We start from the raw sequence: 25,197 nt of genomic DNA on the forward strand, positions 1-25,197 counted from the left end.
TGAGAGAGGGTGCTGTGCAGTACCTGGGAGACCGCGTCGTCAGTGGACCTGTTTGGCCTGTATGCAAATTGCATAGGGTCCATATCACTGGGGAGGGAGGCACAAATGTGATCCTTGACCAGCCTCTCGAAACATTTCATGACCACAGAGGTGAGTGCCACCGGTCTGTATAGTCATTGAGAGATGTTGGGGAGGGTCCAAAGACTGTATAAATGTTAATGTGATGTAATGTAAAATAAATGTAGCTACTCATTTACATATAGTTAAACATGTTGTTTCTGTATTTATTACTTATTCAAGTTACACATATTGCATATGCATTTGCATAGATGTAAAAATATATGTTAGCTTATGTTATTTTAACAAATAATTTTAGTTGATCAGAACCCCATATTACTCTATCAATCAATGATCAAACCATTCAAGTAAATAACAAAGAAGAATATCATCAAATACAAGCTATGACATTAAGTTTGTTCAAAACCTTTTTGTCACAGTCAAGAGGGGCAGAACTAACAACTGTGAGCTGCAAAGAACACGTGGGACAGATGTAGCAGGTGTTACAAAAACAAATGGCTGCACACAACCTTGCAGAGGCCATACATCCAACTAATGGAAGATAGTTTAATTAACTTTAATTAACAGATTGCAGAACGGGTACAGTACAGTACAGCTCAATACAGACAATTGTTAAGGGGATGCAGACCAGAGAAAGACTTTCATCTTGTTTACATCAGGGTCTCCCATTTTCAATTCGTAATGAAATTGCTATTATGTGTCTGCATGAACACACAACTGTAACTGTACTCAAAAATAACAAAATAAGGGTTGTCTCAGTTCACAACTATATTGGTCAAGTGTTGGGTGGGACTTGTTTGCGTCCCTACAGCTTCTTATTCAATTGAGCAAGATGCTCGGTTATGTCACACATCCAGTTTGCATCTGACAGTTCAGACAATATTTCTTCAACCCTTTGTTACCTATTCCGCCTGGATCTTTTTTGTATTTTGGGCTGTAAAATTGTCAAAGTGTCTGAGGAGTAAGTGCTTTTGGCTTTTTTCCTTTGTTACTTCATCAATACCTCAGATGTTCAACATACATGTATGAGAATGTGTAATAACTAAGGCTGTCAAAGTTAAAGCTTTATTTATTTATTTAACCATAGCTCTTGTGGGCCACATCAAATGACGTGGCGGGCCACATTTGGCCCGCGGGCCTTAGTTTGACACCCTACAGTACCTACATTATAGTAAAGTGGTAATCCGCAAGATCCTCATTTTTGTTTGTTTTGGTGACATCTATTGGTGATAACCGATCATTGCTGTTGCGTTTTTGTGTTTGCAGTATTGACTTGCTTTCCATCTTGAAAATCCATGCATTGAATCTAATTCACTCCAAAAATCGCCTCCTGTGTGCCAGATGATTTTCCTGGGAATGTCTTACCAGACACCAGTGTTTAGAACAGCCAATAACAGTCAAATGTAAAAACATTCATGAACTGGGTATAGGTAGAATTATTAGGTACATTATTATTGTATTATTGTATATCAATTGGTGATAGAGTGGCAAATAGACATATATTTATATGAACATATTTTTAATCTGATAAGAAAATATGAAACTGCAAATACATTACAGACTCAAAATAAATGTGTTAGCAGTCTTCTTTTTGCTATATCAGTATCAAAGCAGCAGCATCCTTATCATTGGAACTACCTCACACAGTGGATATATAATTTACTTTCAGACAATAATAGACTGTAAAGACTATAAGGAATATCATCAGTCAACGGTAGTGGTTTTATTTGGGGAAGTGATTTGGCTGAATATTCATTCTTAGCCAATGATCTCGAGACACGATTTTCAGGTATCAAGTTAGAGGAGTTCGATTGGAGAAACTTCCTGCGATGCCCGCTGCGATTGGCTGATGCACTTGCGTGGTGCTCAGCCATTGGTGGATTGGAGGCCTTTTAACAAAGAGAATTATTTCGGTGGGAGAGGTGGACTGTCTCGTCGCTGTCAGAAAGGCTCTGGTCCCTGCTGTCAGAAGGCGCTGTGGTGTGTGCGCTGATAACCCGGCTTCTGTCTCAAGAGCTGAAGATAAACAACAACACTTTCATTCAGTCAGTGTCTCAAAATGAAACGTGTTTGGGTGATGATAGGCCTCCTTTGCGTACTTCTATCCCTTGGTGAGTATTAAGAATCTTAAGAACATTATCTCGTGTCACTGTTAATTGCGCTTATACTGTAGCTTGTTAGCTGGTTAGCTTCCTTGCAAGCCATCGCATTTTGGACCAGCTCTGTCCATTGATTGAATGAATGAGTGATTGTTGAAGCTTGTTCGGTACAGTATGCTGCTGGTTGCTATAGCGAGATGTTCTCGCTTGCAAGACAAACTGTGACGTCAGTTGATTTCATCTGACCATGCCGGTTGGGTTACAGTAACGTTATTGTTAACCATCATTTCATTCCACAGAGTCTTTCCAGACGTTTCTGTATGAAAAACCACCTTATAGCTGATGTTATCTAAGTTAGCCAATAACACACTGGTGTGCTTTGCCAACGTTAGCTAACATGTGACAACCTAGGATGGCTTAGAGTAGACGACAGAGTACAGCAACTTGCAATGGGCCTGGTCTACAAGATACACTATACGACCGGGGTGCCCATGTACATGTCAAAATACTTTCCAAAGGTCAGTGAATACCACAACCACTACACCAGAGGAAGCTCAACAAATCATGTTAAACCCAGATTCGGCTCAAACAAGGGACTAAACACATTTCGCAATTATGCCACAACAATGTGGAACGCCCTACCCAAAGCTGTAAAGTAATGTGAATCCCTGCCCACATTCAAAACCGCTCTTAAAGAGCACCTACGGGAGGCTGCAATTCGAAACTGGCCACCGTAAATGCCCAAAACCCCCACCACCTCCTAATAGACAGTCTCCTCCCCACCGCATGTATATATTCCCTCCCCGCCGTATGTATATTTCCCTCCCACCCACCCACCCCCTCCTAATGTACAGTCCCCTCCCCATCATATGTATATACTCTGTCAGGATCTAGGGGTAACAGTACTGTATATTTGAATACCGCTTATGTCACAAATGTATCAGTACTAAATACCTATATGTCCCTATGCCATAAATGTCATGTATGTTGTGTATGTCATAAATGTCTATATGAATTGAAAATGGGGGACCCTGATGGAAACAAGACAAACGTATTTCTCAGGTCTGCATCCCCTTAACAATTGTATGTATTGAGCCGTACTGTATTGTACCCATTCTGCAATCTGTTAAATAAAGTTTTCATTCATTCATGTAAGCTATTAGCATTTAGCACACACACACACGCACTGATGCATGTGTGTCTCTTCTACACTTGCTTATGGTTATCCCCCGACTGTTCACGCTACACATCACATGATTCTAAACTGAGTGTATTCACTCCTGTGTTCTTCAAGTGCAGCCTCTTTCCCTACTAAAGATGATTGAACAACGTTAACACGTTAATCCAGAACTCTTGTTCTTTCTTGACAGCTGCAGTAAAGGCGGAGGATGAACTTGACATTGATGGAGCTGTGGAGGAGGACCTGGGCAAAAGCAGAGATGGCTCCAGGACAGATGACGAGGTGGTACAGAGGTGGGCTACAGTTGGAACAAGCAGGCCTGGTGTGTTCACTGCACCTGTTCTCTAGGCTAGTCAATAAAAGACTGACTAAACCTTTATTTAACAATGCAAGGTCAACATTACCAAGTCGGTTCACAGGACGACGATACAGGGTGACCCTCAAACTGCAAGGACGACCGATGTTTACAGAAGTTGCTCACAACATCCCTTCTTAACAATGCAATTCACGAGATTGATTACAGTGTAGGGGAAGGAATGTTCCTGCCTTAATTATTTGCACTGAAATTGGCCTCCAGAGAGAAGAGCAGATGAGCATGTCTGTTGTTGACGTCTACGAGTTGCTGTTTTGAATGTTGCTAATTTCCCCTGTGTCCCTCTCGTCCACAAGGGAGGAGGAAGCGATCCAGCTGGAGGGACTGAACGCGGCGCAGATCAAGGAGATCCGAGAGAAGTCGGAGAAGCACGTCTTCCAGGCGGAGGTCAACCGCATGATGAAGCTGATCATCAACTCCCTCTACAAGAACAAGGAGGTGAGCAGCAATAACCAGGACTCTTCTGCCCCACGTGTCCACATGGATCTGGGACTACGAGCTGACTATTTGTAAAATGATTGGTGTAGTCATCCGGCAATCTGTGTCACACAAACCGCCTTGCTTCCTCTTGACACGACACTTAAAAAGAGAGCAGCTGCATCTGATGTAACATAATGTGGAGTTCTTATCAGTCAACTATTCACATGGCCATTTCTGCCAAATTAGTCACACACACACACCACCAAGGGCGTAATTTTGTTTTCAATGGTGGAGGGGACACATTTGCGGGCGTGGTGCGTTGGAGATTTTATACCTAGTTGCACTGTGTTTTAATTAACTTTATTAACCGATTGCAGAATGGGTACAATACAGAGTATGGCTCGATACAAACTATTGTTAAGGGGATGCAGACCAGAAAAAGACTTTCGTCTTGTTTACATCAGGGTCCCGTCTATCAGATAGATTTATTATTATTATTGGATACAGGAGTTTTGGTACCAAGAGCTTCTTCAAATTACATTATCTTATCCATCATTATTTCAAGATAAACTTCATGAACTGTCATTATGAATTGAAAATGGGGGACCCTGATGTAAACAAGACGAAAGTCTTTCTCTGGTCTGCATCCCCTTAACAATTGTGTGTATTGAGCCGTACTATATTGTACCCATTCTGCAATATACAAAATTTCAATCAGAGTACTGACATTCACAATTGAACGCTTTACACATTCCTCATAAATACTGTTTTAAAATGTTCAGTGCCCAGCAGGGGGCGCACATTTAGTGCTTGAATGCCCACCATCCACTTCAATGTTAGCAGGCGATATTAATGCTATGCGTCTAATCTGCCAGTTGCTTATCAATGACTCATTTCCAGTCAACATTGTCGAAGTGGATTGTTTTTATCGGTTAATTTCCGTTTTATAGCATTTTGAAAAGCCCTCGTTTTCAAGGAAAAAAAAAGATTCCATGATAATCGCCCTGTACTGTAATATTCTAGAACGTTGTAATTTTTCGGCCTATTTATGAATAGTTTTCAAATAAACGCTAGATTATCGATAGTATTATGTGTACGTATGCACGCTGGTGCCGCAAGCTGAAAATCTATTCTCTTAGTTCCGCTGATCGCTCTTACAGTCAAACAGCCATATCACATATAGGGGAAAAGCTTATATCTCCGTGAAAACGGGTCTGATTATCCTAAGACTGGTAAAATAGATTCCTTACCTGAGATCAGATGGTATCCAAATGGATTATTCCAATTCCTGATCACCATTCCAAAAATCGATCCTTTTATTGATCCAACGCGTATACTGTAAAACGCATATTACACGCTGTGCTGAGGGTCCAGAATTAATCTGATCGGCTGATCTACGTGGGAAGTAAAATGTGGATTCCGGAGTTTTTTTTTCTCATCCATTTTCATTGAGTCTAATCCAAAAGGGTGCATTACCATCTGGGAGACGATAGGGGGCGCTTTTTTCCACATCTGAGCGCCTGGCGGGTAGGGGTGGGACGATACATCGATCAGATCGATACATCGATGTAATTATCAACGATCGAATCGGATTGATTCATATCGATACTCTTATTTTGAAAATCCTGTGGCGAGTCTCATATCCGCCCAAGAACAACAGCAGTAGCTCCGTGTGTGTAGCTGTTCTGTGTGTGTCTTTGGAAAGACCAGATGAGGTCAGAGGAGTTTGATGTTTAAATGTTATTTAAACATAAACAATATAATACATAATAAATGTAGGCCTATACATGATCATGCAACATCAACAAATTGTTGTAGGAACGGTTTGGGAGAGGGAGGTAGGGAGGGGTTTTAGGCTGTGAGTTTTGAGTTCCAAAAAATGGAGCTTAAAGTTTAAAGCTCAATATATCAAAACGTGGCTCTTTGCAGTGAACAGGAGGTCTATTTGTATTAAAAACAATAGATTGAGTTTCCTTTGAATGTCTGGAAGAGCTCAAAAATACAAATGTCAAAATGATATTTTTGTTACCTTTTTTGTTGTTGATCTAAATGTGACTGATTGTGTTAAATGGGCATATGATATCATCTCATATTATCGATTGCAGGCACCTGAATCTAATCGTATCTCGTATTGTATCGTGAGAGACTTTGTGATATCGGCAAATATCGTATCGTTGTCCAAAGAATCGATACTGTATCGTATCGTGATGAAACTGGTGATTCCCACCCCTACTGGCGGGGCAGGTTACACCCCTTCCTGACAGGCAGCGACGCGAGCGAGCGTGATTGCGAAAATGATTCAAATGTATTCGTTTCAATCAGACTATCCTGACCTGCCGCGAGCGACAGCGAACTGAGCGGCGATGTCGTTCCCCCCCCCTCAAATATTCGCTCGCTGTGTCTCTAGTTGAGCGATTACGCGGCTGAGTCCCGCCCCTGAACACTTTTTATTGGTCGAGAATCGCAGGCTGCTTTGCCCCCTGTACGCACACACACAGACACACTTGGACACGCGCTGCCTCATATCAGGACAGTGTCGCGTGCGATTTCGTCTCCAGTTCGCTCGCTCGCTGCCTGTCAGGAACCGGTGTTACCAACGGTAGACTCGGTTGATGAAATATGAATTCAGATCGCTAATAAAAAAAATAAAGCGAGAATTCTCGTGATGGGCATTCAGGGGGCGGGCTGATAACCCGAGATTAGAGCTGCCGCGGTATTGATTATTTCCTTACCGCACAAATTTGCAAAATATTTCCTACCGCCGTGGTTATTACCGCATGCACACAAAAAATTTAAAAAAAAGTTTGAATGCATTTTTTTTTTAGTAGTAGTCTACTCTTTATAGCATATAGCCTGCCTCTAGTCTAAATGTCTATCTTTAGAGGATGACTTTGCAGCATGAATATTGTTTGGGATTCGGCAAGCACGCATTAGTTATTGAAAGTGAAACACGGATTCGAAGTTTCCCCTCTGGTCGTGCGCCGTTCACTCGGTGTCGCGGGCAGGGGTGGTTACCCCTAACCCCCCCGACCCTTTCTTATTATTATTACTATAAAGTTACTACTTTATAATAAAGGCATTCGTTTTGTGGCATTAACATTATATAGTTATACGTTCAATAACATCAGCGTATTTACCGGACAATAGCAAGGCAAGCAATACTCTATTCATATCTCAGTTCCTTTCTTTGCTCAGAGCGTGCTGAGTTGTCCCATTCTGCGGTCTGTTAATAAAGTTTTCAATCAGACAAGTGTATAGAACGAAGGGCTTTTATTATAACATTCGTTGCAGACAGTAAAATCATTATGTCTCGTTTAGTACTCCTTAGGAGCGATGGTAGTCCACTCCGGCGGAGAGTTAAAGCTAACGTTATTAGCCGTGTTGTGATGAGCTGACATTCAGGAAGTAAAAACCTAATACGCGCTTGCCGATTGGTGGTAACACACTGCATGACGCTACAACGTGTGACGCGTCTCTCTTCTGACCAATCAGTGGTCTGCAATGTTTCACGTGACTTTTCTGGTACCCAATAGGGTCGCTTGGAACCTCGATAGAGGAGTAGGGTATATCTGCAGAGCCGCAAGCCCAACGAGAGGAGGGTAATTTATTATTATTATAAAAAACAGCGGTGACGCGGTATTCAGCCTACTCTGCGGTGGCCGTGATGTAACAGCGATACCGCGGTAATGCGGTAATCGCGGCAGCTCTACCCGAGATATCTCGTGATGGGCATTCAAAGTGTTAAAGGGGAACTATTTTACAATTTCTTTCACTATTTGGGCACTTTTACACAATTCCTGTGAGTCTATGGAACACCTCTGTAATATATATATATTTTTTATTCATTGTTTTGTATTTCTAATCAAGTCCTCAAAAACAGCATTTTTCTACCTCAAGATCTCGAGCCGTTTTGAGCCGTGTGGAGAGAGAGGCTGTGTGGGCTCCAGGTCAGGGTCCAGCCACTGTGTGGAGCTCATCTTCTATCTCAACATTAACATGCAGCGGTGTCTTTCTGACATCACATATCGCGCACATTTTCAAATGACTCAGTTCAGTGAGGGTGAATATTGTGAGAGGAGAATTGGAAGAATGCGCCAATATGAGAATTTTGAGACATGGATCATATTAATATAAGTTCACATAGCTAGGAAACAATGCTAAACACTCAAAGGCCATTTATAAGATAGTTCCCCTTTAATAACCATCTCTGCAATGGAGTTTATATCAAAATAACAGTATCAACCCCCCGGAACCAAATATAATGGGAAAGTTAATGGCAGAAGCTCTTGGTACATAAACTCCTGTATCAAATAATAAATTAAGACTTGATTCACATCAATTTGTGTGAATGAGTGACTGTTATAGTATTTCTACCTGCTCTAATGATACGATACCACATGAAATCCAAAGGATAATTAGCTGGCCGAACATTATCAGTGTTCTCGAAATTATAAAATTAGCCAAAACTATAATATATACAGTAGGCATATATCTCGTTGCACAAGTCATCTTGCATGATAAAGCGTTTGATGAATAATTCTGTTTTACCTCAATATACTGTATATATAATTCTGTTTTGCCTCGATATACAGTGTATACCGGTATATATTGATGCAAAACAGAATTATTCAGCTGTGTGTGTTGTGGGCAGGAGCGCGCAACTAACAAGAATAAGATGGTATAATGGAATACGAATACAGTCCATTCCACTATAGGTAGTGTGCTGTGTGACGATGATACATTGGAATCTAATCTAATTTTCATCCGTACAATAACTGCCTTCTGAAAACGTGCAGTCATTGTTGTCCACTGATCCCAAACGGATGGTCCATACTGTTAAGTGAAAGTAATGGATCATATCGACCGATTTAAACTGTAAACTGAATCGGTATTGGCAGTGAAAAAGTGGTATCGGGCTCATCCCTACTTGAAACCAGTCAATTGCTATCCAGCTAACCATTGTGGGCAGAGGTGTTGAAGGAAGGCTTCTTGTTATAACCATCTGTATGTGTGATGTTTCCCTCAGATCTTCCTAAGGGAGTTGATTTCCAACGCCTCCGATGCGCTGGATAAGATCCGCCTCATGTCTCTTACCAACGATGACGCGCTGGCCGCTAATGAAGAACTGACCATTAGGATCAAGGTGTGTACGAGAGACGGGGTTCGCACAAGGTCCTTGAAGTGCTTAAAGTGCTTGATTTTTTTTACGAAAAAAGTCGAGGCCTGGAATTCCTTGAACAGCCAATTTTTTAACAAGGTGCTTAAAAAGTCCTTGGAATTCAAATCAACCATTCGCATTGAATGTGTTGTTCATCAATGATCAAATTGTTCTGAATCAAGAAATCGTAAAAAAAATAAATTTCTGTTTTAATCAAATCTGACGAGTCGCTGTCTTGCACGCTCCAACTGCTTTTCCTCATTTCTTCGCTTGTGATGCTCTAGCTGGCAAGCAGGCCAAGCAGATTCTTAAAAAAACCGCATTTAAATTAAAAGTGAATTGTATCCTTGGAGTGACATCCATGAAAATGAAAAATAGTGCTTGGTAAAGTACTTAAAAGTCCTTGAATTTCATTTTGCAATGTCTGTGGGAACCCTGGAGAGACGAGAACTTTTACACCCCTCTCTGTTGATACATTTTAGTTCTGTCCATTGTGTTTTAGTTCTGTCATGTGTGACACCTGGTGTTCTGCTCCCCAGTCTGACAAGGAGAAGAACATGCTCCACATCACCGACACCGGCATCGGCATGACCAAAGAAGACCTGGTGAAGAACCTGGGCACCATCGCCAAGTCGGGCACCAGCGAGTTCCTCAACCAGATGACTGAGATGCAGACTGAGGGCCAGTCCACCTCCGAGCTGATTGGCCAGTTCGGCGTGGGCTTCTACTCCGCCTTCCTAGTGGCCGACAAGGTCATCGTGACGTCCAAACACAACAACGACACGCAGCACATCTGGGAGTCTGACTCCAACGACTTCTCCGTCATCGAGGACCCCCGCGGAGACACGCTGGGGAGGGGAAGCACAGTCACGTGAGTCTCGTCGTTTCTATTTCAGGGCTACGTTTCGTTAGTCATTTCGATATGCCCTCGTTGACTTCTCCTCGGGAATCATCGCTGCCATCTTAAGTACCGTTTCATTACTATGAGAAACTCGGTGAACATTTTGAGATCACCCCTTCATGAGCAGAGGGAGCGAGTCAACAGCGATGTACACCCGGAGGCACATTGTTACCCAGAATGCACTGTGATTCTTTGTAATTTCCTGTGCGACCAATGATTGAACAAACCATATACGAGTGTTGGTAAACAAACTATCAAGATAATTATGATGATCCTAGCAACAAAAGTTATATTTTCTGACTTGTTAGTCTGTAATTACTTCACCATTACCCCCCCCCCCCCCCAGAGCTTTAGATTTCCCCTGCTGTCTGCAAGTCTATTCCGTTTCAATCCCCCACTCCCCTTGTACCTTGCCCCTCTGCTACTAGTGTGACGCCTGGTGCTAACGTATTACCAAGGGCAGAGAGAAAGTCGGGGAGGGCGTGTTAAACGACTAATTTTAGCAGTTGGAGACTAATATGGAAGAGCTGCAGAACAGACTTTACAAGTCATTTTCACATGAATATTAAAGTATTATTGCCTGTGTATTGGATGTTTTATATTGCAGCTTGGTCTTAAAGGAGGAGGCTGCAGACTACCTCGAGTTAGAGACCATCAAGAACCTAATCAGGAAATACTCTCAGTTCATGAACTTCCCCATCTACATCTGGGCCAGCAAGGTGAGCACTTAACACACTTCCTAGTAAGTGTTGATAACTGTCAAAATATAACATTACAAAATGTATTTATGGTATTTGTTTAAAAAAACACCTTAGATTATTTCTCAGACTCCAGTTTCACAGCAAATTCTTAAGAATACTGCTGCAATTTTTATATTCATTCAATGAGAACGTTTAAAATAGAATATTGTTAGGAGGCTGGGTGGCGCAGCGGACATTGTGCTTGTCACCAACGCAAGAGACACCGGTATCGAATCCGGTGTTGCCTCCGGCTTGGGCCGGCCATCATACTGACTCAATTGGCAGGCAGCGGGAGGGGAGTCAATGGGTGGTAATCTGGTTGTTGTAAACGGTGACTCCTACTGGTCGGTCAGGGCGCCTGCACAGCAAAGACAGGAAATGGCGGGGGCAGTGTGAGCCTCCCACACGTTACACCTCGCCAATGACAGTGCGTGCTGGCAGGTGAAAAGAAGTGACTGGCTGCCTCCACATGTATCGGAGGGGACATGTGATGGGCTTCTATCCTCCCTACGACCGGCCAGTGGGGGGCACATGCGAGCAACGATCAGGGGAGGGAGAATTGGCACGAGAGGAAATTGGGGTGGTAGAAAAATCACAGAAAAAGGAGGAGAAAAAGTAGGTAAAAAAAAAATAGAATATTGTTGATTACGACGGTATTGTTTAACACAATGTGTGAAGCCATACTAGTGTACCTTAAAATACGGTATATCTCCCAACCCCATTTATGAAGAGCAGTACTGTTTTATTTTTTTAATTACTCGTACTTTTCGCACTATAAGCCGCACCTGAATATAAGCCGCAGCAGCTAAATTGAATGATGTGTACATATATAAGCCGCACTGGACTATAAGCCGCAGGTGTTTTAGTGTTTAATTACCATATGTAATTAGCATTGGGACACAATACTGTCGGACAAATAACAAGCATTAACTCATTTACAAGTTGTATTAAGTTTAGCAAATAAGGGAACAGATAAATAACATTTCAATGCAGTCAAAAAAGCAATATTTAGATGTTTACATTTTCGAGTTTGGTCACGTCGAGTCACATATAAGCCGCACCGCTATATAAGCCGCAGGGTCGAAAAATGGGGAAAAAAGCCGCGGCTTATAGTCCGAAAAGTACGGTAGTAGTGTTTAGTGAACAGATGGCAACATCACTCTCCTTCCCCTGTGCAGACTGAGACTGTGGAGGAGCCCATAGAGGATGATGCTGAGGAGGAACCAGAGAAGGATGCAGATGAGGTGTGTAAGGGAAAATTATTTATGTATGATATCTCATTTATAATGTACAAAATTCACAATTGAATATATTTTATTTCAGACCATAAACACTCTGTCTGTCCCAAAACCTAGTGCAAAGGTTCGCTTATGCAAACAAGCCATTGTTTGCACAAGCTGACTGGCCCCAACTTGTACACCACTACTACCCCCCCCACCTTTGTATTATCATGTGCCCCGAAGTAATTTCTATAAACCCTGTCTGAATCATACCACTATCACTGCCTTTGTCATCATGACCTCAAGATGACATGGCACATTTGTACCCCCCTTGTATTGGCCCTGTGTAAACATTACACCACTGCTTTTTAGATGAGACTTCCTTAACGTGCATGTATTGGATTGGATGACAACCGCTGTCATCTTTGTGATTGGATCAAACACTATCATGTTACCATGCCCACTTTTACTCTATATAAACTGTATTAAAATGTTCATTCAATTGTGCAACTCAGTGTAGGGCATTTTGTGTGCTCTGCCTTGACTTGTCACCATTTGTATTCTGCAGAATATAATAATAATTCACTTAACTGTGAAAGACTCTGTATCCAAAGCTATATTCATTTCATGCATCACCAAGAGTTTATGACGACTTTTATTTCCACAACAGGTGGAGGTGGAGGAAGAGGAGGAGGACAAGGAGAAGCCTAAAACTAAGAAGGTAGGAAGGTTTGAGCAAACTCGCCATTTTACTCACCTTATATTGCCCCGCCCACTTCTGACACTATAGTTCTATTTCCTGTTGCAGAACTTTGTGGCAAAGATCCTACAATAGCTAGTGTGGATATTCCCAAACTGAACAAAATAACCTCTAAATCAGGGGTCTCAAACTAAATTTACCTGGGGGCCGCTGGAGGTAGAGTCTGGGTGAGGCTGGGCCGCATAAAATATTCCACAAAAAAAAGAGTTTCAAGTATTCCAAAAAGAAAGTACAACTGATCCAATCTTTAGCAATAACATTTCAGAACATGAACGGCTCTTCAGAACATAGGCTTCTCAGTGGACTCATCCACATGCAGCTATGTAAATGCACTGCATTTTTTTTTTATTCTATCACAAAGCTGTTTAATCAAATCACCAGCCAGTATTTCAGTTATTCTGGTTGCTGTGTGATCTGAGGGGGATTTGCTTTTATTTGCCTTCAAACATAGTCTCCATCACTTCAGTCATACATTATTTTATTATGTATGCATCAGAGAGGGAGAATGGCTTCTTGTGTTTAGCCAACACCCATGCCACTGAGTGAGGACTTGGTTGCTTTTTCTCATTGTGACATAGATTTAACAATAATTCTGCTTGCAGCTTGATATGATGATTTTCATTCCATTTATTTTTCTGGTTAGCACTGAATTTTGAGGAAAGGTTGCATCAAAATAACTTTTGTTTCGTAGTGGCGTTTCAAATTGCCACTCTTGACAAGAGCTACCGTTTCTTGGCATATTAGTCACATTGGTTTGGTGCTGGGACTCAGGATGAACGCATATTTTTCAATCCATTCACCTTTGAATTGCAAAATGTATTTGAACAATACAACAATCACTCATAACAAGATAAATAAATTAAATAATACAAATTAAAGTGGAAGTGTTTAAATAACTAAAAAATATATATAGCAGACTTCTTAGCTTAACATCCCAGGGAACTAATGGGATAACTGGGGATGTTGTTTGCTCCTGACAAGAGTCTTAAAGTCTGGGGTGATGGTAGACAAAGCAACTCTGAGGTCATGCTCAATGTCCATGCTCAATGTCCAATCTGTTCCTCTGCTTTGTCTTCAGCTGGACCAGAGCTGAGAAGCCACTTTCACAAAGATAGGTAGCGCAAAAAAAAAAAAAAAAAAAAAAAATAAAAAATTATGACTAATCGACGCAAACATTCTGCGTCGACTTTTCTTTTACTAGCCATCTTTGAACATGCCATATTTTCTGCTGGCCAAACTAGGCTACTAGCTACATTTATCTCACAGAGATAAAACTGGGAACGAGGCTACTGTAGATGCGCTGTCAACTCTCTGCTCTGACTCGGACTGAAAGAGACGACATGCATTCCGTGAAGACCCGCCCTACTCTGCATCTGATTGGCAGACTGTGGGTGGGGGGGCAAAACGCTGACGGGACGCTGAATGTGATTGGACCAGAGCAGAGTACACGGACGCAGAGTGGCAGTGCAGCCGGACTTGCAGAGGAGATAGCGAGGATGCATTTGCCTTCCACTTTACTTGGTATCACTCCGGAATCATGTTTCAACCAAGTCACTAACGTAACGTTGCTGGCACGAGCCTGCAAGTGATCAAATAAATAAAACGTCCAACTCGTGCAAAGACTCGGCAAAAAGTTGCCCGCGGGCCACACTAACACTGAACTTTGATGTCAAGTAGGGGGCCGCAAAATATCACCCAGCGGGCCGCGAGTTTGAGACCCCTGCTCTAAATGAACAAACTCCTTATCTAGCTTACTCTCCTTGTTGTAAAATAGTTTTGTAAAAAATTATAATAATTAGGGATGTCTATCGGCCTATATTGGCATTAAAATGTGATATCGGAAATTATCTGTATCTGTTATATTTTTTTCATTTATTTACCCAGGCAAGTAAGAACACATTCAGATTTTTTTTTTGTCAAAAGTATGCATAATGTTGTGTTAATTCCACAACAAGAGATATGTGAATGAATGAATGAAAAACTTTATTTAACAGATTGCAGAATGGGTACAATACAGTACGGCTCAATACATACAATTGTTAAGGGGATGCAGACCTGAGAAAGACGTTTGTCTTGTTTCCATCAGGGTCCCCCATTTTCAATTCATATAGACATTTATGACATACATAACATACATGACATTTATGGCATAGGGACATATAGGTATTTAGTACTGATACATTTGTGACATAGGCGGTATTCAAATATACAGTACTGTTACCCCTAGATCCTGACAGAGTATATACATATGATGGGGAGGGGACTGTACATTAGGAGGGGGTGGGTGGGTGGGAGGGGAATATACATACGGCGGGGAGGGAATATATACATACGGTGGGGAGGAGACTGTCTATTAGGAGGTGGTGGGGGTTTTGGGCATTTATGGTGGCCAGTTTCGAATTGCAGCCTCCCGTAGGTGCTCTTTAAGGGCGGTTTTGAATGTGGGCAGGGATTCACATTCCTTTACAGCTTTGGGTAGGGCGTTCCACATTGTTGTGGCATAATTGCGAAACGTGTTTAGTCCCTTGTTTGAGCCGAATCTGGGTTTAACATGATTTGTTGAGCTTCCTCTGGTGTAGTGGTTGTGGTATTCACTGACCTTTGGGAAGTATTTTGACATGTACATGGGCACCCCGGTCGTATAGTGTATCTTGTAGACCAGGCCCATTGCAAGTTGCTGTACTCTGTCGTCTACTCTAAGCCATCCTAGGTTGGCAAAGTGGGCAGGGGTGAGGTGGGTTCTGGGGTTCAGGTCAAGTAGTAGTCTGACCAGTTTGTTTTGTGATGTTTGTAATTTTGTTTTAAGCGCCTTTGAGGTGCTTTGGTACCATGAGGTGCACGCATAGTCATAGTACCCTTGAATGAGTGCTCCTGCCAGAGTCCTCAGGGTATTCTTGTTTACCAGAGAGGAGATCCGGTACAAGAATCTAGTTTGTTGGTTGACTTTTTTTATTACATTGGATGCCATTTTGTCACAGGAAAGATTTGCCTCTAGGATGGAACCCAGGTAGGTAATTTCGTCTTTCCTTGTGACAATATTGTCACCCACTGTAACTGAGAAGCCGTCGGTCTTGCTGAGTTTGTTATTTGAACCGAAGAGAATGGACTCTGTTTTGCCCATGTGTAATGATAGTTTGTTATCAGCGAGCCATATGCAGATTTTGCCTAGTTCCGTGCTGAGGGTTTTTTCAACCTGCAATTTGTTCTTGTCAGAGACCAGCAGGGCTGAGTCGTCCGCAAACAGGAACAAGTTGCAGTCACAGGCTGACGACATGTCATTTGCATAAATTAGGAAGAGTAGCGGTCCTAGTATGCTTCCTTGTGGAACACCACAGCTCACTGTGAGGGGGGGGGATAGAGTACCGTTTACCTCTACCATCTGTTCTCTCCCCTCCAGGTAGGATTGCATCCAGCTCACTGATAGGCTATCAAAACCAATTGCTTTTAGCTTGTCCATTAGAATGGAGTGATTGACAGTGTCGAAGGCCTTTTGTAGGTCCAGCATGACCATGCCGCAGTATTTGCCAGCGTCCACCTCTTGTTTGATGTGGTCGTTCAAATAGAGGAGGCATGTGTCAGTGGAGTGGGACGTTCTGAAGCCAGATTGGAATTCGTAGATTAGGTTTTTTTCCGCCAGGTACTTTTCGACCTGTTCGTAGACTATTTTCTCCATGACTTTCGAGATGGAGGTAAGAATAGAAACAGGGCGGTAGTTGCCTGGGTCTAATTTGCTGCCCTTTTTGTGTAGAGGGGTCACTCTCGCAATTTTGAAGTCCTTGGGGACGTGCCCCTGTTTTATAGAGAGGTTTATTATGTGTGTGATGACTGGGGTGATGGCGGCTGCTGCGTCTCTGTGTAATGTTAATTACCTGAAATGATTCTGTTTTTGGGGGGGGGGGAACTCATATATCGGTATTGGAAATTAAGAGTTGGATAATATCGGTATTGGTAAAAAAGCCAATATCGAACATCCTTAATAATAATTGAAGAAAAAGAACGAGTGGCTTGCTGTTTTTCATTCAACATTGAAGGCAAAAGCAATCTAGCAAAAGCAATCTAGCAGCATCCTTGTTGCCTAGAATCCCGAGGTGAATACTCTGAAAACTAGCTTTATCCCTTTTTTGAAGATGAACTTGCTTGTTCCAGGTTGAGAAGACTGTGTGGGACTGGGAGCTGTTGAATGACATCAAGCCCATCTGGCAGAGACCAGCCAAGGAGGTGGAGGAGGATGAGTACAAGGCTTTCTACAAGACCTTCTCCAAGGTACCCAAACCGAGATAGTAATGTCCTTTTCTAACTCCCACACAGAATGTTGTTTCGTCTCCAAGGTGCCCATCTGAGACAGTGTACTAGGCCTGTCACGATAACTATTGTTGTTGGGATGATATATTGTCACAAAAAGAATCGATGCATTATGTTGTCATTCTAAGATATTTCATGTCACTGATGTAATATTATAACGTGAGCATCTCACTTTATTTAGCTTAAGTTGGCATTTCAGGGCTCTAGATTACAAGCAAAATGGGTTGCGTGGCACTTGTGTGGGTGAAATCGAATGGTTCATACAAATATGCAGTCACGTAATCTATAACATTATATTTTGAAATATTGTACTGATATTGCTTATCCTTCTATTAGTTGAGCATGCCAGGCTACAGACTGTGATGGCGTTCTGTGCCTCCCTGACTGGAAAAGGCATCTGGTAACTTTGCGTCGTCTAAAACAATAAGGTTTTCCTAGTTGAGGAAACGGCGTGGATCAGAGCTGAAATGGCTCATTCATTGTTAAGACCATTGCCTACGCCCTACTCGACCCAGTAAAGCAACCAAGTGCCAACATTAAGCGGTCTATAGCTGATGATGAGGGAGGGGGACTCCCAGCCACTCGAGTGTCCGGATAATGACACACGTGGGTTTATACTCCCGTCTCATCCCCTCCTGACTGGTTGAGTATGAAGTGACCCAAAACACAGAGCCTCTCCCGACTAATTGTCAGCACTTATCTATCCGCTCAATGGAGGAGAATGAAATGGTCATCCAGTTGACATATCGGCTTGTTCACGTTATTAATGGATTTTCATCTCTCATTCGGCTTAAACCCAAAATGTTCCCACACCAGAGCTGCTGTGAAACGCGGCTTTGAAACCAAGTCTATTTTATTCTTCCAAACTCTTTGGCTAGAAATGTGCCGTCGTCTGGGGGGGGGGGGGGGGGAAGAGAAGAGACATCTTGAGGAACACGTTATCTCTACGCTTCACCTGGCTGGTTCACTGCTGCATGCCGTCCACTCTGTGTGTAAGCCCGAGGAACTGCCACTGAGCCCCGCCTCCCACAGACTGAGATGAGAGGGACAGAAGCAGTGCGACTGGCTAAGATGTCGGTGACATTCTATGTAAACAAACAAGCATGTGAAGGGCAACATCGCAGCAAAACAATATAGTTCATGTCCAATATATCGTCCATATAGTAATTATCGCGACGGGCCTATCTGTACCCACCACTCTGGTGTTTATTTTGACTGCTTGAGTCCACGTCCCTTACTTTTGTCCTCCTCCCCGACAGGACACTGACGAGCCCCTGTCTCACATCCACTTCACCGCCGAGGGGGAGGTCACTTTCAAGTCCATCCTCTTTGTGCCCGCCTCCGCTCCTCGCGGCCTGTTTGACGAGTACGGCTCCAAGAAGAACGACTACATCAAGGTAATTGTCACGTTCAGTATATTCAGTATCTGTTCTATGGCTTTGCTTAAATGGGGTGGCAAGTTCCTCTGATTCTGTTCCTGTTTTTTGACTAATTCTGTTTCTCTTTCTCTCTCGCAGCTGTTTGTCAGGAGAGTCTTCATCACAGACGACTTTAACGACATGATGCCCAAATACTTGAACTTTGTCAAGGGAGTGGTGAGTCACTGAGAAACGTCCCGTTTCCTAATTGAGACCGACGGGTGCTCTTGTTTTCTAACATGGTGCCCTGCATGTCATTTAATGTAAAACATTTCCCCCCAGGTGGACTCTGATGACCTGCCCCTGAATGTGTCCAGAGAGACTCTGCAGCAGCACAAACTTCTCAAGGTGAGCCGTGCGCCTGAAGAGAAATGATGCTCGAGCTCCAGCACATCACACCCAGTCTGTCAGAGGAGAGCTGCAATGATGGAATCAAGACATTTCACAGGGAGACTAACCCAAGTCCTTCCCACTACTTCTAATGTGTTTGATTGAAAACTTTAACAGATTGCAGAATGGGTACAATACAGTACGGCTCAATACACACTTGTTAAGGGGATGCTGACCAGAGAAAGACTTTCGTCTTGTTTACATCAGGGTCTCTCATTTTCAATTCATCGTGACATACAGATATACAGTACCGTTACATCCAGACATTTATGACATACAAGATATACAAATATACAGTACTGTTTAAGAGACTGAGATCATAAAAGAAAATATATACATTCGAGGGTGAATAAACTGTACAATGGAGGGTGTCACGTGAGTTACACGAGGCGGGGCTTACTGCCAGGCATGCCAATTTAGAAGACTAGAGCGGAGCACTAGCTCCATTCACCCCAATCGGAGATGGAAGATTATTTCATTGTCTATGTAGTATGTACACATGGCAATTTAAATGTCTTTTCACATATCCCTCTGACTGTAGTTACCGGTACATATACACATAGTCCCCCACACATTTCATCAGAGTGCAGGGTTGCCCGCAGTGCAGCGCCCCTGGAGCAGGGGTTCAGTGCCTTGCTCAAGGACACTTTGCAGAGATGGTGGGCACCGTTGATGTAATACCAGCCACCCTTAAGTCACCAGCTCACAGCTGGAATAACCCTACTGTCAGGGATTGAACCAGCAACCATTCGGTTACTGGCGGGCCTATTTACATCTAGCCATCCTGCCTCCCAATGTAGCGGTTTTGGCCAAATGTGGCTATTTTCTTATTTGCCGTAGAACTCGAGGTAAATATTGGACCTTAGCTTACAAGTTGAAGGTGTTCTGAACATTCTGACACTTAATTGATTAGTTTGTCTGACCTGTAGATGCAGCACAAAACAAGTTTGTTTGAGACTTGTCCAGCGATCATTGTTAACGATGGTGCCTGTGTAAAAGTCCTGCCCTCTTAGGAGACGGTAACTGTTAAATTTCCATCCAATTGGCATAGCTTTTAATGCATATCTTCTGTTATTAGTGTATCTTTGGTAAAATCACTGCTTGTCTTGTTCCTCTCTTAGGTCATCCGCAAGAAGCTGGTACGCAAGACCTTGGACATGATCAAGAAGATTGCTGAGGAGCAGTACAATGACAAGTTCTGGAAGGAGTTTGGAACCAACATCAAGCTCGGCGTGATTGAGGATCACTCCAACCGCACCCGTCTGTCCAAGCTGCTGCGTTTCCAGACTTCCAACAGCGACACGGTCCTGGCCAGCCTGGAGCAGTACGTGGAGCGCATGAAGGAGAAGCAGGACAAGATCTACTTCATGGCCGGCACCAGCAGGAAGGAGGTGGGTGGTGGAAATGGAGGCATTGTCATGGTGAAAGATCCTCTTTTGAAATTCTATGGAATCTATGAAGTATCTGTTACACTGAGAATAGTTTTTATTTTTATTTTATTTGTCCAGAAGCGAACTGGTGATTTGTATCTATCCCCGACAACCAAGTCATTAGCCATGATGGAACTGCAACATGTAAATAAACAAATGTCTCTTCATGGCATTATTGTTGCCGATGTTGGAATGTGATCCAATACTAAAATGAACTGTCTGAAATGGTGATCGACAAGCTAACATGAGGATCAGGCAAAAATGTATCGTGCTGGTATTTTCTTTAAAGGTAGACTCTTTAATGCAAGTCAAACGGTGACCTCTAGGCAAAATACCCCTTTTGGTCTGATGTGCAGTATTGATAGGGGAGGGGTTGCTATTGCTGGTTAAGTGCAATACCAAGAGGTCGCCGTTTGATGGCAGTACACATTCTACCTTAAGTGGTATCGATGCTTCATAGACAGTAAATGCAGCAATTTATTAATGCATACACCTGACCTAAGCTACAGATGGAAGCGATGGGACATTGAGAATCATCTGCTGTTTTGGTCCCCTCTCTAGGCGGAGTCTTCTCCCTTCGTGGAGACGTTGCTGAAGAAGGGCTACGAGGTGATCTACCTGACTGAGCCCGTGGACGAGTACTGTGTCCAGGCCCTGCCGGAGTTCGACGGAAAGCGCTTCCAGAACGTCGCCAAGGAGGGCGTCAAGTTCAACGAGGGCGACAAGGCCAAGGAGAGGAGGGAGACGCTGGAGAAGGAGTACGAACCTCTGACCACCTGGATGAAGGAAAACGCCCTGAAAGACAAGGTAGCAAGGCTGAGCCGAGTCTGAGACTTGGGACTTGACAACCTCTTTTTAAACTCTACCAACATGCATTGGGATCAACTGGTGGAAATCGCTCTATGTAATGCGGTCTTCCTCCCCACAGATTGAGAAGGCCATCATTTCTCAGAGGCTAACCAACTCACCCTGCGCCCTGGTCGCCAGCCAGTATGGCTGGTCGGGAAATATGGAGAGGATCATGAAGGCACAGGCTTATCAGACTGGAAAAGACATTTCTACAAGGTGAGCGATGACTCTTCCCTCTCTCGGTATAGAACTCTTGTCTTATTATCCCGATAGGATTATAAAACATGCCCATGTTTAATTATTGTACAGATTCTTGTATGCATGTGCTAATAATGCTGTGCTCCTCTTTTCAGTTATTATGCAAGCCAGAAGAAAACATTAGAAATCAACCCTAAACACCCTCTCATCAAGCAGATGCTGAGGCGGGTCAACGTAAGTCTTAGGTCGCTTTCACATATCGTTTTGGTCGACTCTGTGCGATTCGGGGGGAGTGAAGTTGCAACATTGTTGCATTCTTCATTTGGTTCGGTTTGCTTTTACACTGCAATTTGTCAAACTTTCTGAACAATGTCACGCGGTCGAAAAAGGCGCTCGTCTATTGGATATATATATATAGAATCCCAAAAACAGGCTTCGGGGACAGCTCTACAGCGCACACACCACATTATTCTCGGGAGCAGCCCAGCCCACATACACACACCACATTCGAACACATCAAAAAGGGCGCTCGTCTATTGGACACAATAGAGTGGAAATCCCTCCCCTTCAGGAGTGAAATCCGCGAAACACAAACATGCAGCAACATCACATTTATAAGGTTGTGGGATTTCTGCTCTCCTGGAGAGAAGAGATGGGAAGAGACCCAAATCAGATGATTGGATAAATAAAAAAATTCCTTTGCCCTTTCTTCCGGTGTCAGTCTGTGACTTCACTGGGTCCTACCGGTACTTAACAAAAGCCTCCACTTGCGTCTCTCTCTCGCACACTCCGCTGAGAGCAGGGACTCTCTCTGTTTCACAGTGAAGTAGAGCAGGCGGGACAGCGCCGCTGTGTTTTTGTTTCCTTCTCCCCAAGATGCACAGTTTATCAGGTCACTTCCTATATTTGGTCTTGCGTTTGGTCCGATGAGCATTCATACCACAAAAGTACGCACCAGGGTTCACTTGGAAGCGAACCGAGACCTACGTTTTCAGGCGGACCAGAGTTCGCTTTTTTGGTCTGCACCAGAGTTTGTCAGAGCAGTCACACCACCTCAAACCAAGTGGACTATCTAAGGAAACTAACTCTGGTCCGTCTAGTCCGGACCAAACAGCTCTGGTGTGAAAGCTACCTTAACCATGAACCATTTTTGCATTTTGTTCTTGCATTGTTTTTGTATAGTGTTTGGTCTTTATTCTTTTTTTGACTGCATGAAGCACAATTTCAGGAGGGTCATACAGAACCAAGCATTTCACTATAATGTACATGTACCTTTTATATGTGACTATTAAAACAAAACATGGAACTTATCGGCATTGTACCACATAGACAATACTATTTCTCCTTGTTGCCCCCCCAGGAGAGTCCTGATGACCAGACGGCGTCGGACCTGGCGGTGGTGCTGTATGAGACGGCCACCCTGCGCTCGGGTTACCAGCTGGTCGACACCAAGGCCTATGGAGAGAGGATAGAGCGCATGTTGCGGCTCAGTATGAACGTAGACCTAGAAGAACAGGCAAGTCACGCCTGCTGCAGTACCCTGTCACTCAACCTTCCTGTGTCTGCCCCCTCCTTATATGATACACTTGTTAAAAGTGTCATCTGCTCCCTATAACACCAGAGCTGCTCAGTGCTCACCATATCGCGCTAGATGTTCCCCGTGTTAACACTTCCTTCGGTCAACCCTCCTTCCAATTTGCTGCTCCCAGCAGTTGGAACGCGATGCAAAAGACTACTTTTAAGGACCACTATCGCGGAGTTGTTTACACATACCTGCAACTGTCAACCAGCCTTTTTACTGTCATTTGACTTCTGCTTCATGTATGCTCCTTTGTAATTTTATTTGGTTGTGTGTTTTAATTATTTCCTTTACCTCTGTGATGTATGTACCAGCTGTCTCTTTTTTATTTATTTTTTTATTTTTTTTAAATCCTCTCAGAATTTTCACTGTTTTCTCTCCGTCCCAATTTAGTCGTTGTGCCAATTCCCCCCCTCCCCTACCTGTTTGTTGTGCGCATGTTCTCCAACTGGTCGGTACAAGGGAAACCTGATGTCCTCCGCACGCTTCCTCCGATACGCGCGGTGACAGCCAGTGCCTCTTTTTTTTCACCTGGCAGCGTGACCTCCCATGCGTTACACTTCACCAATGAGAGTCCAACGCGTGGGAGGTCACACTGCCTTCATCAAGTCCTGCCTCCGCTGAGCAAGCGCCCAGACCTGACCTGTAGGCGTCGCTGTCCACAACGCCAGATCCCCACCCGTGCCTTCCCTCCCCTAACCCAGCCAAACTGGTTAGTATAGCGATCAGCCCAAGCCAGAGGCAATGCTGACTCCGGGAGTCGAGACTGCAGCCTCTTGCATTGGTGACGAGCGCAATCTCCGCTACGCCACCTGACTGCCTCATCTGTCTCTTTTCTATAGAATTTTATAATTTTTTGTCTCTGCTACCCTTCGAGGGACCTTTTGGCCTCTCGTCAGGCCGTTATTGAAAACAAGAATTAGTTCTTAATTGACCTGCCTGGTTTAAATAAAATCACCATAGCCAATGGTGTCTGCTGGATCCCTTGTGTTTGAGCACAGCGATGGTTGGGAGATTAGCAGCGATTTGATAGTGTGGCTGTTTCCGCAGATTGAAGATGAGCCGGAGGAGGAGCCGGAGGAGCCGGAGGAGCCGGAGGAGGAGCCTGAAGATGAGGAGGTCGTCGATGAGGAAGAGGAAGAAACGGTAAGATGAGTGGCTCAGGTCATTGGAACGTTCCCGGTTTGATTCCCACTCCTCCCGGGAGGCGTGTCGAAGTGTCCTTGAGCAAGACTCTTAACCCCTAATTGCTCTCAATGAGCAGGTTGGCACCTTGCATGGTTGCCTCCGCCATTGGTGTGTGAATGTGAGGAATAATTTTTTTTAAAAGTGCTTAGGATAAATGCACCATATATATATATAATATTATAGCGCTGGGCGGGGCATTCCAAATATCTGAACCCAAGTTGGGACAACACAGAAATTCTGTCAGCCTGGTCGGTTGTCTGGAGGTTGGTATTTAGCTACTAATCCAGAACTTCAAAATATGGTCATAAGGCTATGGGCACTAAAATATTACGTTTGTTGGAGAATTATCTTACAAAGCTATTTTCAAAATATTTCTTTCATATCTAATATCTCTTTTTCTCTTTCAGGCGACGCCGGACAAAGATGAATTATGAAGCACTGAATGGAGGGGGGAGGGACTGGAGCTGAGCCTGGGCCAAGGAACACCGTGGCCATGCGTTACTCTGGAGGGGCTCCCTGGGGTGGGGGGGTTTTATATGGCGTTCATTGTTTTTGTTGTGTTTGTTTTTTTACATTCCTCATGACTGTAAATTTGTTAATATTTATGACTTGTTTATGAAAAGATGTGATCCTGTCTCTTGATCAAATAAATGTTTCCTGAGAAATGCCATGTGTGCTTGGTGATCAATAAACTGTATTACGAATACCCGCGGGGTCTTAAAAAGTCTTGAATGTAATAATGTAAAGAATTTTTGGCCTTTTTAAAAATACTTAAGGTCTTAATTTTGATAGGTCTTAAACATTTATTGGATTGGGATGTTACTTCTATCTTGCGATAACTTCTGTATCTTTTTTTAAATGTGTTTTAGAGAATGTCAAGTAAGCGGTACCCTCCCAACACTTTGTCTTTACTT

General features: G+C 43.3%; 1 protein-coding gene across 1 annotated transcript; it reads left to right on the top strand.

Moving 5' to 3' along the window:
• The first annotated feature begins 2,006 nt into the window (after positions 1-2,006).
• On the top strand, positions 2,007-24,838 carry LOC311245032 (endoplasmin-like). Its single transcript, XM_084334787.1, has 19 exons — positions 2,007-2,189; positions 3,548-3,650; positions 4,027-4,168; positions 9,177-9,293; positions 9,848-10,179; positions 10,817-10,928; positions 12,128-12,193; positions 12,840-12,890; positions 17,076-17,192; positions 18,491-18,628; positions 18,749-18,826; positions 18,932-18,997; positions 20,161-20,430; positions 21,031-21,276; positions 21,398-21,534; positions 21,672-21,750; positions 22,877-23,032; positions 24,146-24,241; positions 24,691-24,838. Exons 1-19 carry the CDS (start codon positions 2,138-2,140, stop codon positions 24,715-24,717), a joined length of 2,385 nt encoding a protein of 794 aa, XP_084190913.1. The 5' UTR covers positions 2,007-2,137; the 3' UTR covers positions 24,718-24,838.
• Positions 24,839-25,197: the final 359 nt, after the last annotated feature.

The sequence above is a fragment of the Notolepis coatsorum genome (assembly GCF_963971535.1).
Source record: "Notolepis coatsorum genome assembly, chromosome: 18".
In the NCBI taxonomy this organism is placed as follows: Eukaryota; Metazoa; Chordata; class Actinopteri; order Aulopiformes; family Paralepididae; genus Notolepis; species Notolepis coatsorum.

Excerpts from the sequence above, each read along its gene's own strand:
- LOC311245032 (XM_084334787.1), top strand. The coding sequence starts at position 2,138 with ATGAAACGTGTTTGGGTGATGATAGGCCTCCTTTGCGTACTTCTATCC. Across the intron at positions 12,891-17,075 it reads AGAAGCCTAAAACTAAGAAG|GTTGAGAAGACTGTGTGGGA; the intron begins GTAGGAAGGTTT and ends TGCTTGTTCCAG. Across the intron at positions 21,535-21,671 it reads GGAAAAGACATTTCTACAAG|TTATTATGCAAGCCAGAAGA; the intron begins GTGAGCGATGAC and ends TCCTCTTTTCAG.